This window comes from Podarcis pityusensis (assembly GCF_964106645.2).
Source record: "Podarcis pityusensis genome assembly, chromosome: 16".
Classification (NCBI taxonomy): Eukaryota; Metazoa; Chordata; class Lepidosauria; order Squamata; family Lacertidae; genus Podarcis; species Podarcis pityusensis.
Window position 1 is genome coordinate 18,788,039 of NC_138041.1, and position 11,912 is coordinate 18,799,950.

The following is an 11,912-nucleotide window of genomic DNA, read 5'->3' on the forward strand; positions in this document are numbered from 1 at the left end:
TCAGCTTCTCCCCCACTCCCATGAAAGAGGAAAATCCATCCATCTCCCACAATCTCAGCCTTTTGCCCACCTTGATGACCCGGAATCCGAGGTAGCGCTTGTTGAGCATGATAATCTTGTACTCGTCGCTGGCGTCATCCATCACGTGGCGCAGGGCCAGCAGGGCGGGTGTGTTGGTGAGGATGGCACTGCGCCAAGCGGGGTCGCCCTCGTGCGAGATCACCATCTTCTCCTCGTTCGACCGTATGGCGTCGTACAACACGGCTGGGTCGTCGTACTCGTCCGGGGAGGTGAAATGGTCCTTGAAGAGGAGGAGAGGCAATGCTATATTGCAAAGGGTGAGACAGGGAAGGAGCACCCCTGGCTCTGAGCCTTCTTCCCCTGGGGGTTCCCTTAGGGGTTCCCCAGCTGGTTTCTCCCACCACTCCCCTCCCTCCAGCCAGTCCACGACATGACCTGGCTCTGTATGGCAGCTTCCAATGCTCCTACTTAATTACGTGGTTGGGGCAAAGGCACACCTGGTGTAGCTTGAGTGACATGCGCACTCCGGGTGCCACCACGTGATGCAGCAGGTCCATGTCAGCAAAGACCCACTCATCGCGGGGTGATGTGATTCGGAAGTCCCCCTTGAACAGTGCATGCAGGCCGTACAGGAAGGGCTCCAGGCTGCAGAGAAAGAAGGAGGGAGGGAGGAAGGGAGGAATCACGGAATTGCAGAGTTGGAAGGGACTGGGGAAACCCAGTCAGATGGGTGGGGTACAAATAATAAAAATTATTATTATCCAGTCCAACCCCCTGCAACGTAGGACTTGTTTTGCCCAATGTGGGGCTCGAACCTACAATCCTAAAATTAAGAGGCTCATGCCATGATTAAGATTAAAAGCCTTAGATTAAGAGACTGAGCTATGTTGTTCAGGCAGGCCACACAAGCAGGAGTCTTTAGCAGTTGTTCCCTATACAGTCGCACCTTGGAAGTCGAACGGAATTCGTTCTGGAAGTCCGTTTGACTTCCAAAACGTTTGGAAACCAAAGTGTGGGTTCTGATTGGCTGCAAGAAACTCCTGTAGCCAATCAGAAGCTGTGGAACCCCCGTCGGACATTCGGGTTCCAAAGAACATTCACAAACTGAAACAGTCACTTCCGGGTTTGTGGTGTTCGGGAGCCAAAACGTTCGAGTACCAAGGTGTTTGAGATCCGAGGTACAACTGAATCCTCATCACCACCACCATCATTATACAAACTGATATGCTGCCTCACTAGGCAAACAATAATATAAACCCATGTGGCAAAGCATTCCAATCAAACCTACACTGGGGTTCTTAACACAGAGGGTGGGGAGGAGGCATGTCTGGGGCTGGTCTCACCTGGCTGACATGCTGTGGGAGGCAGTGCCCAAGGCCCGGCGCCCCAGGATACAGAGCCCAAAGCACAGGGTGACCAGAGGGGAGTTCCACTCCCGGTCCACCGGCTGCAAAGAAAGAAAGAAAAGACACACAGAGGCATGGGAGGCAGAACGGGGACCATGCACAGAAACTGCATTTGTAAGGGCTGGAGTCAGTTGCAGGTCAGCACGAAGAAGCAGAGTCGGGGTTGTCAGTGAAGGTTTATTCAAGGAAACGGCCTGCAGCTCAGCAACAATTCTTGCCCTTATAGAGCAGCTGCCAAGACTGAAGGTCCCAACCTTCCACCCCTTTGAAGGCTCCTCCTCTCCCAGATGTTTCCCAAGCAGTCACAAACTGTGTCTGCACACATCTGGTCTCTGTTCTGACCTCCTCATTATGCTGCTTGTTCTTGGAGACCAGGGTGGAGGACAGCTTGTTGCAGCAGGAGAGGGAGACTCAGATGGGCGGCATTTAAATAATAAAGTTATTGTTACTAATTATTCCATCTCAGGAAGACTCTGAGCAGCCCACATACATTGGGGGTTTGGGAAGACTTCCAGGAGAACCAGGTGGAACGCCAGGCACCTCCTTTTTCCAGAGAGGGAGCAACCATTTCTCTCCTACAACAGCCCATGACTCACCTTCTCCCTGCGGCTAGCACAGTACTGGATCCAGTCGAGGTAGATGTTGCAGAAGGAAGCCAGGGTGATGCCTGCCATGCGGTGATCGTAATCCTCATCTATGTTGAGGTTGAAGGTGGGGTCGCTGTCTGCGTAGTTCAGAGAGGTACAGGGGCGGAGGGCCTCCTGGATCCCCTCGTTGCCCAGCCACTCCTCGAGCTTTGGAGAGCCAGTCACATAGTAGATGATGCTCTGCCAAAGGGAAGGTGGAGGTGATCACAAAGGATGGAAGGGGAGGGATGTCTGCATGCCACAAGACTTTCTGTGACTGTTTCTCTAAACCAGGGTTTCCCAAACTTGGGCCTCTCTCCAGCTGTTCTGGGACTACAACTCCCATCATCCCTAGCTAGCAGGACCAGTGGTCAAGGATGATGGGAACTGTAGTTCCAAAACAGATAGAGACCTAAGTTTGGGAAACCCTGCTCCAAACTTCTGTTTTATTTATGATTCCAATGAACCAACAATAAAAACATCAACAAAAAACAATATTAGACTGGGAGAAAAACCTCAATTTAAAAGGCTTGTTGGAAAAGGAAGGTCTTCAAGAGGCACCAGAAAGTTAACAGAGGCGGCATCTGTCTGATACAGGGATGGGGGGAAAGTTCTACATTAAAGGCCTCATTCCTAAGACCAAAGTGACTGTATGAAGCTCATGCCTGTTGGCTTGTTAGGCGGAGATTTCACTGTTCAAATGCAACCGGAAAAGGGGACCCCCTAATACCAACCAATTCCTTTGGGAATTCTGTATGGTAAATATCAGATATGCATTGTTTCCAGGGCTCCCCCCGGAACTCAGTTCCAGCACTTCTCAGGTGGGCGCCATTGCCATTCTAAAAGAATGAGGGAGATGTTCCTGGTGAGTTCCAGCACCTCTTTTTCTAGAAAAACAGCACCGACCAACTCTGTTGCTTTTCCGGTGCCTGCTGAAGGCACCAACCTCTTTCAATCAACCTTTTCATTTTTAGAAAAATAAAACTATTGTGACGCAACAACCATTACTAACAACCCAGAAGTGCAGTAGTACAGATCTCCCCTCTTGGGCAACGAGGTTCACCTTGACGTAGTAAGTGATGAGGATCTTCCGAAGATCGAAGACCTGGAGCATGGAGGCGGCGTTGTTGTCGCTGATGCTATAGCCCTCTAGGACGTACTTGGTGGCAGCCACCTCCCAGGCCAGCCAGCGCTGCCCAAAGGCTGCGTTGAAGCTCAGCATGCGCGGCAGGTGGCCCGGCTCGCAGCAGCAGCAGCCCTCGTCCTCCTCCACCCCCTCCGTGATGGCTTCCACCTCTCGCTGCTGGCAGTAGGTACCTGGAAAAGAAAGGGCAGCCTGCACGTCAGTCTGTGGCAGCAGGCACTGACCTCTCTGTGGCCCATGGGCCATAGTCACCTTGACAGCAGGAGATCTGAGCCCACACTTAAACAAGAACACAGAGATCCTTGCAGATAAGTTGAGGAGAAGGGCTACTGCCCCCTCCTTGCTCATGAAGTAGCCAATCTAATGCCTAGGGAGGGGGATCACTGGCGACTCGCATCACAGCACAGAGGGTTCTAAACCTCTCAACAACAGTCTCTTAATTTTGTTTGCCTGCGCCGCTGCCATCAAAATTGATGGGGTTGGCTGATTCCACCTCTGGGCTGGCGTGTTGCCTACCTCCAGCCTACAGGCTAGATGCAAGGATGGAGCTCAGTGGCAACTCTGGTATCTCCACTTAAAAAAGAACCAGGAGGCAGGGGATGGGAAAAAGCCCTTTCTTTGCTGCGACCCGCTGCTAGTTAGTGACAGTATTTTAACTGTTCTTAATTCTGAATCTTAGGATTGTTGTAACCCACCCTGGGACCTGCTGGAAGGTGGGTAATAAATTTTAATAATAATAATAATAATAATAATAATAATAATAATAGAATCATAGAAACACAGAGTTGGAAGGAACACCAAGGGTCATCTAGTCCAACCCCCTGCAATGCAGGAATCTCAGCTAAAGCATCCATGACAGATGGCCGTCCAACCTCTGCATAAAAACCTCCAAAGAAGGAGAATCATAGAATCATAGAGTTGGAAGAGACCACAAAGGCCATCGAGTCCAACCCCCTGCCAAGCAGGAAACACCATCAGAGCACTCCTGACATATGGTTGTCAAGCCTCTGCTTAAAGACCTCCAAAGAAGGAGACTCCACCACACTCCTTGGCAGCAAATTCCACTGTCGAACAGCTCTTACTGTCAGGAAGTTCTTCCTAATGTTTAGGTGGAATCTTCTTTCTTGTAGTTTGGATCCATTGCTCCGTGTCCGCTTCTCTGGAGCAGCAGAAAACAACCTTTCTCCCTCCTCTATGTGACATCCTTTTATATATTTGAACATGGCTATCATATCACCCCTTAACCTCCTCTTCTCCAGGCTAAACATGCCCAGCTCCCTTAGCCGTTCCTCATAAGGCATCGTTTCCAGGCCTTTGACCATTTTGGTTGCCCTCCTCTGGACACGTTCCAGTTTGTCAGTGTCCTTCTTGAACTGTGGTGCCCAGAACTGGACACAGTACTCCAGGTGACGTCTGACCAGAGCAGAATACAGTGGCACTATTACTTCCCTTGATCTAGATGCGATACTCCTATTGATGAGGCCCAGAACTGCATTTGATGAGGCCCAGAGAGTCCATAACCTCCTGAGGGTGACTGTTCCACTGTCGAACAACCGCCATAACAACAACAACAACAACAACAACAACAACGACCAGCCTTCTGCACCCTAGTTACCTACAGGTGTTTTGGACCTCAACTCCCATTATCCTTGACCACTGGCCAAGCTGGCTTGGGCTGATGGGATTTGCAGTCCAAAACATCTGGATGGCACCAGGCTGCAGAAGGCTGCAGTAGGCAATACTGGAAGGCTGAATGGGCAAATCAAGTCTGACTTGATATAAAGAAGCTTCCTATGCCCAGATTTCAAAGGCCAAAATGTCCCAGGTTCAATTCCCAGCATCTCCTGGCAAGGCTGGGAAAGACCATTACTGAAACCTGGTGTGTGTGTGTGACAATATGGACCAGGGACAGCCCATGTGTAGAGACCCAGATGTTGGGCGTCCATCTCCCATCAGCTCCAGCCAGTGTAGCCAACCGTCAGGGAAGGTGGAAGCTGTAATCCAGTCTTCTGGGGCCCTCCAAATGTTTTGGATTACATTTCCCATCGGATCCCACAAACAGCCCCAGGAGCAGTCTTCTGTCCCAGGAAGATTCAGCAGGAAGATCATGGGCTTCCCCATCGCTTTGGTCTCCCTGCTGACTTACCGCGAAACTCGAGGCCCCGCAGCTGGAAGGTCACCAAGCCGTTGCCAATCTCGATGAGGTGCACGAGGGCGTTCAGGTAGTCCGAGGCCAGGATGAAACAGTCCCCTGTGGTGTAGTTGCCCCAGCGCCCCAGGATCAGGTCCCCGCAGAGTGTGTGCTGCAAGGAGCGTGTCAGGTGCTCGTAGAAGATGGAGTTCAGGTTATTGTCATCGGCGCCTGCAAATCGGGGCAAACCATATGAGCACAAATACGTACCAAAAGCACAGGGGAGGCAGAGAGGAGCAGCCTTCCAGATGTTGGATTCCCAGCTCTACCCTCATCATTCGGGACCCAGAAGGGCTTCCCTCCACAACAGGCAGGCTAGTGATTTGGGCAAAGGAGGGGAGGGGGTTTTCTTTGCCCATGGTGCATGACTACTGCTGGCTTCCATGGCAGCTCAAGTGTTGCAGCGCCTGCTTTGCACCCAAGAAACTCCCGGAAAGCTTCTCCATTTAAATGAATCAGCGGATGAGAACTTATCTCTGCCCAAGACCACAAGGAGCCACTGCCAGCCAGTGTCACTGGGCTGACAGTCAAAGACCCTGACTCAGTGTAAGGCAGTCTCCTGTCTTCAGGGATGGGGACTGCAGCTCAAAGATAGAGCCCCTGCTTTGTGGGCAAAGGGCTGCAGGATCAGTCCCTGCCATCTGACGCAGCAGGACTAGGGAAGGTTCCCTCTCACACCCTGGAGAGCTGCTGCCAGCCAGAATCAGCAATACTGGGCTAGACAGAAAATTAGTCTGACAGGATGTAAGTCAGCTTCCTATGTGCCCTTATGACTACCTTGTGGCATTCACACTCCATTTAAGCAGCGCACTGGCTCTTTTATCGACCGTACTGCGCTTTAGCCTGGGAAGTGCCTATGTTTATAAGCAGAGGCAGAGACACCAGGCATAGCGGATGGGTCCTGCTCTTGCAGCAAGGAACTGTAGCCCAGGGACAGGTGACTTGTGGAAAAAGTATTAATCACCTCCCATCATTATGCCTATCAAATTCAAACTCCCTCTGTGGCTGCACAAAAGGTACATCTAATATGGCCTTTAGTCTTTTGAGCCGGCAATGTCTGGATACGAAACAGCACTTATTAGTCAGACCCACGGAAGGCTGTGGGATTTCCTTTACAGGAAAGCACACTTAGGATTGCACTGCAAAATCATTTTAAATGTGCGGATTTACATAGAAAGGTGGACGGAGAGCTGGAAAACAGCCACAGAACTAAAGCACAAGATTTACTCTTATGTTACAGTGGCTTTTTTTAGACCAGGTTGACATAAGAAATGGACTAGGAGCCGGAGTTCTGTGCCAATCCCCAACCTGCTGTCAGCCTCAAGCTCTCCAGTAGGGGGCCACCCCTGGAAACACACCTGGGTTGCGGTCAAGCTGCGTGGCCAGTCGGGTGTTGGAATGGTCAACTCTCTTGGTGCTGAGAAGAAAGGAGAGAGATTAGACAAGGGGGGAGCAACCTGTGGTCCTCAGCCTAACTTAGAAATGTCTTTGCAAGTAATCAGTTCGGACCTTCTGAGTTTTCCCACAGCAGCCCCCGGGACAGGGAGGGAGACAAAAGGGGGCAGTTCACCCACTTCTGGCTCTGGCCTGCCCACCCCTGGATCCAGTCCCACCCACAATCAGCAGGAATGTGGTCCTGGCCAAGAGTATGGACCCTGTGATCCAGTGAGGAAGGGCTGTAGCTCAATGCCGGAGGAATCCCTTTGCAAGCAGGAGGTTCTGGGTTGCGTCCCTGGCATCTCCAGGTAGGGCTGGGAATTGTCTCCTACTTGAAACTCTAAACGGACAGAGCCACTGCCAGTTTCCCAAACTTGGATCTCCAGTGGTTGTTGGGACTACAACTCCCATCATCCCTAGCTAGCAGGACCAGTGGTCAGGGATGATGGGAATTGTAGTCCCCAAACAGCTGGAGACTGCTTGGTGTAGACCAAGAGTGGGGAACCTGGACTACAACTCCCATGGGCCCCGGCCAGCATGGCCAGTGATGAGGGATGATGGGAGTTCCCCACCCCTGGGGTAGACAATGCTGGGCTAGATGGACCAAAGAGCTGTCTCCATACAAGACAACGTTTACGTCCCTATTGTAGAAAGCTCACTCCAGAGTCATTTTGAACTCACAGCTGTCCATGGAGGCGCAGCTCAATTCTGCGTCCAGGGCAGTTGTCTATATCAGCTCCATCTGGTACGCAGACTGAGACTCTACCTGCCCATGGATTGTCTCGCCAGAGTGGTACATGCTCTGGTTATCTCCCGCTTGGACTACTGCAATGTACTCTATGTGGGGCTACCTTTGAAGGTGACTGTGAACTACAACTAATACAGAATGCGGCAGCTAGACCGGTGATTGTGAGTGGCTGCCAAGACCACATAACACCAGTCCTGAAGGACCTACATTGGCTCCCAGTATGTTTCCGAGCACAATTCAAAGTGTTGGTGCTGACCTTTAAAGCCCTAAACGGCCTTGGCCCAGTATACTTGAAGGAGCGTCTCCACCCCCATCATTCTGCCCGGACACTGAGGTCCAGAGCTCACTGCGAGAAGCGAAGTTACAGGGAACCAGGCAGAGGGCCTTCTCAGTAGTGGCGCCCGCCCTGTGGAACGCCCTTCCATCAGATGTCAAAGAAATAAACAACTATCTGAATTTTAGAAGACATCTGAAAGCAGCCCTGCTTAGAGAAGTTTCCAATATTTTATTAATTATTGTATTTTGCTGGAAGCTGCCCAGAGTGGCTGGGGAAACCTATTATTATTATTATTATTATTATTATTATTATCATCATTACTATTAGCGGCTGAGTGGCAAGGGAGATTGGCTCCAGGGTCTCCCTGCAACATGCTCGGCACTCACTTGTAGTCGCGCTCCCAAAACTTGACGGGGCGAGCGTAGGACATGATGAAGACGGCGCTGCCCAGCAGCGGGTTGAGAGGGGTGGAGAATAGAGCAGATAGGACAGCCTGGACAAACAGCATTGCAGAGTCTGGACAGGCAGGCAGCAGTCAAGGAAACGTCAGCATCAAGTTCAAAAAGGACAAAGTCAAATACCCGGCTACTCTTGCTGCTGGTTCAGTGTCCAATGTCAGCACACCCCAGGTGCTGAAAGTTACAGCCAGCCACCTGCTCTCTGACTGCAGCATTCACCAAAACAGGGTGCTGTAGGAGTGAGAGTGATGCACTGGGATCTGGGAGACCAGGGTTCACACCCACACCCAGCCAGGAAGCTCAATGGGCAACCTTGGGCCAGTCACTGCCTCTCTCAGCCTAACCTACGTCACAGAGCTGCTTTGGGGATCAAACAGAGAGGCAGAGAACCATGCTGAACTCCTTGAAGGAAAGCTGGGGGTATAGATAACAGGAAACAAGTAAAAATGTTCACCATGGCTGCTCTAATTCAAGCTACTGAGTCACTGACGAACTGAATCTTCCTAGAAGCAGCTTATGTTGCCCACCAGAACATCATGTGGCAGTGAATCCCACTGGTTAAATGTGCAGTCCTGAGTCTGCTGCCACTCCTGTTGGATGACAGGGGTTGTGTTGAGAGCGGAGGACAGAAACGGAGTAGGGGGAATCATTTGTAAAACACTTGAGCGTTCCTCTGCCAAGTAAATTTCATGAAATGAATTGACTATTACTGAGGAAAACTCTGAACGCGCTGCCTTCCACCTCCACCCCTTGGCTGTCGCAATAGGAAAAGGATACGAGGTACGGCGAACGGCTGAGCGAAGGCGTGGAAAGCAGAGCCCCACGTGATCTGCCAGGGGGCGATGTAGGTGAGCACAAACCGGAGCTTGTATAAGAGGTCCCACAGCTGGAGAGGGGATGGGGTGCGGGAAAAGAAGAACAGAGAAGTTTACCCACATGGAGCTCAGTCCAGCAGTAGAGACTAGTGGATCAGAGAGGAGAGGGAGCAGACTGGGATGGCTAAAGGATAGGCCCCACCTGAATTTGATAAAGGAAAAATTGCCCATTAGAAGTCTTGGGTCACCTTCCCTATTCCCAATGGGTTGGTCCACAATCTGTGGAGTCCCTGCCTGTCCTCCTCCCCTGCCCCTCCTCTTTGACCTGCACCAGACACTCCTCGTCAAAGACTGCGCTGCACGCCACTTTCCAAACTCCTTCCTTCCTTTGTGATTTGCTATGCTGCCAGGGATTGGCTCTTTACTGGGTAAAGAAGATAAAAAGCCCTTCCAGATAGCGGGTGACAATGATTATGCAGTCCTCTGGACAGGGTAACCCAAAACTTTTGGGTTCCCTCAATACACTGAAAAGGAATGAGAGGTACAAATGGTTAAAAACAGCAGCAGAAACCTTTGGTTTCCCTTTGTTTAAACTGTAAGGCGGCTAATGGGTTTACTGCAATTTTTTTTATGTTGCGAACTGCCTTGGGAATGCCAGTTGAAAAGCAGGCCACAAATCTACTGAAAAATAAAAATAAAACCAACCAATCAGTAAATAAACAGAAGGCAATCTAAACACAGGAGCGCAGGACACAAATAGGGACTGTCGTGTTAGAACGAGCCAGTTCCTCAATTGCAAGAATGGAGCCAGCCACTGGATACCAGTGATATCTGCAACAGAAGGTTGCAGTACAAAGTGCTCCAATTCATAGCTCCAGCCAACCAGCTAGCCGTGCCACCTTGCAGGACACTCCATTCCATTCACCTTTCCCACACCATCCATTTCCCCTCCCCTAACAGTCAGCTAGCATTCCACTGAGCCACACTCAATTCTACTTTGGGCTGTTGGAGGGACCCCTCCTTCCATTTCTTATGCTTCTGCAAACTTTTGAGTTCTCCTGAGCCTGGTGATACTTCCTTGCTGTGAAAGGACAGTGGAATTTCTTTTGGCTATGTAAAAGCCAGTGTCGTGCAGTGTTTAGAGTGCTGGACTAGGGACCTGGGAGACCAAAGTTCAAATTTGCTCTTTTTGTAAGCAATGGAGCTCACTGGGTGGTGACCTTGGGCCATTGGCTGTCTTAGCCTAGCCTACCTGACAGAGTTGTTGTGAGGATAAAATGGGGAGGAGGGGAAACCACATATGAGCTCCAAGGAGAAACAGAAATCAATTAAATGAATGAATGAAAAAAATAAAGAATTCACACTCAGAGAAGGAGTTTGATATTAGTTCATAGAAGATCTGCTATCACTTCCCAAATGAATGGCACCAAATCAGAGGAAGGCACTGCAATGCATTCTCCTAGCCCCTTGGACCCCAAGCAAACCTGCCTGTTCTGCCACAGTCTAAGGACTGGTTAGAGCGCGGTGCTGATAATGCTTAGGTTGCAGGTTCGATCGCCGTATGGGAGAGCTACATATTCCTACATTGCAGGAATGATCCTCAGGGTTCCTTCCAACTCTATGATTCCAGGACTCTCTTCCTGACAGGAGAGGGGGGTTCAGGTCAGCACCCACCTTGCTAAAGAGGATGGACATGACAAAGTAGTCGGTGAGGAAGCCCTCGGAGTACTGCTTGTAGTCAAACTGGAAGAAGAGGACAGTGAAGCCCAGGGCGACGTACTGCTGAGGGGGGCAGCAGAAGGAGCAGCGCAGAAGTTTCATGCCTGCAATGGTGATGAGGAGGGCTCGGCAACTGGGATTAGAGGGGAGGGAGGCAGGGAAAGGGAAAAGAAGAGAGAATATGTTACTCGTGCATCTGTCCTCTACAGCCAGCAAAAATAAAAATAAAAAGGGAAACCCAAGGTTCTTAAAAGTTTATTGCTAGCCAAAGGCATTTGGAGCCCAGTGTTCATGATTTCTGATCACAAATGAATCGTGCAACGCTTCTGCAAAATGCTTTTCTGCAGGCTATGCACACCGCTCCTGCTATTCATTGGGAGAACCAAAGAGCCAAATGCAGACACAAAAGTTCCCCTCAGTCCCCCACCCTCCCGGTACGCTCTGGCTTCTGAGATTCTGCCAGGCACAGCCCACTGACGTTCAAAGCACAGCTTCATAAACGCAACAGCTAGAAACTCACTTAAACACACACATAAGCACACGCTTTCAGTTCAGCGCCAACGCCTCAGCCTGGGCAGTAACAGAAGTACACACACAAAAATCCAGTCTTGGCGGCCAATGCTATTAGATCATTCTGCACAAATGGTGAGCAAGCACAGGATTTCATATTGCAAATTCAGTATGCTTAAGGATATTGGCTTATTAGGCTGATTATTTGCTACCCTTTGCTTGGAAGTTATATGGACATCTCAGAAGTCAAAAAATGGTTGGAAGAGGCACGAGTGGAGTTTCTCAGTACTCATGGCCCAAGTACACACCCACACCCAATCCCTGTGATCAGCAAGCACACAACAAATTCTGAAAATGATGCAGTTACACAAGGGTTTTCTGACAGCCATAATTTAGAGCAGCTTTCCCCAACCTGGTGCCCCCCAGATATGTTAGGCTACAGCTGCCATCAGCCCCAGTTAGCATGCTGATCAGAATTGTGGTTCAAAACCTCTGAAAGACACCAGGTGGGAAAAGACTCTATTCACAACGTAATTTTAAACACTATGATACCGCTTTAA

General features: G+C 50.3%; 1 protein-coding gene and 1 long non-coding RNA gene across 2 annotated transcripts in view; one reads left to right on the forward strand and one right to left on the reverse strand.

Annotated features, from left to right (window-relative positions):
- Nucleotides 1-11,912, forward strand: part of LOC308466046 — a 170,293-nt gene that overhangs the window by 76,339 nt on the left and 82,042 nt on the right. The gene's annotated exons all lie outside the window — the stretch shown is intronic.
- Nucleotides 1-11,912, reverse strand: part of PCNX3 (pecanex 3) — a 48,326-nt gene that overhangs the window by 7,578 nt on the left and 28,836 nt on the right. The window contains exons 22-31 of the mRNA XM_080986143.1: nt 10,798-10,975; nt 9,086-9,194; nt 8,237-8,366; nt 6,747-6,805; nt 5,344-5,559; nt 3,117-3,370; nt 2,024-2,254; nt 1,365-1,468; nt 519-666; nt 71-301 (exon numbers count right to left, since the gene is read on the reverse strand). Of these exons, the coding sequence (XP_080842269.1) occupies nt 71-301; nt 519-666; nt 1,365-1,468; nt 2,024-2,254; nt 3,117-3,370; nt 5,344-5,559; nt 6,747-6,805; nt 8,237-8,366; nt 9,086-9,194; nt 10,798-10,975 (1,660 nt within the window). The remainder of the gene's footprint in view (nt 1-70; nt 302-518; nt 667-1,364; nt 1,469-2,023; nt 2,255-3,116; nt 3,371-5,343; nt 5,560-6,746; nt 6,806-8,236; nt 8,367-9,085; nt 9,195-10,797; nt 10,976-11,912) is intronic.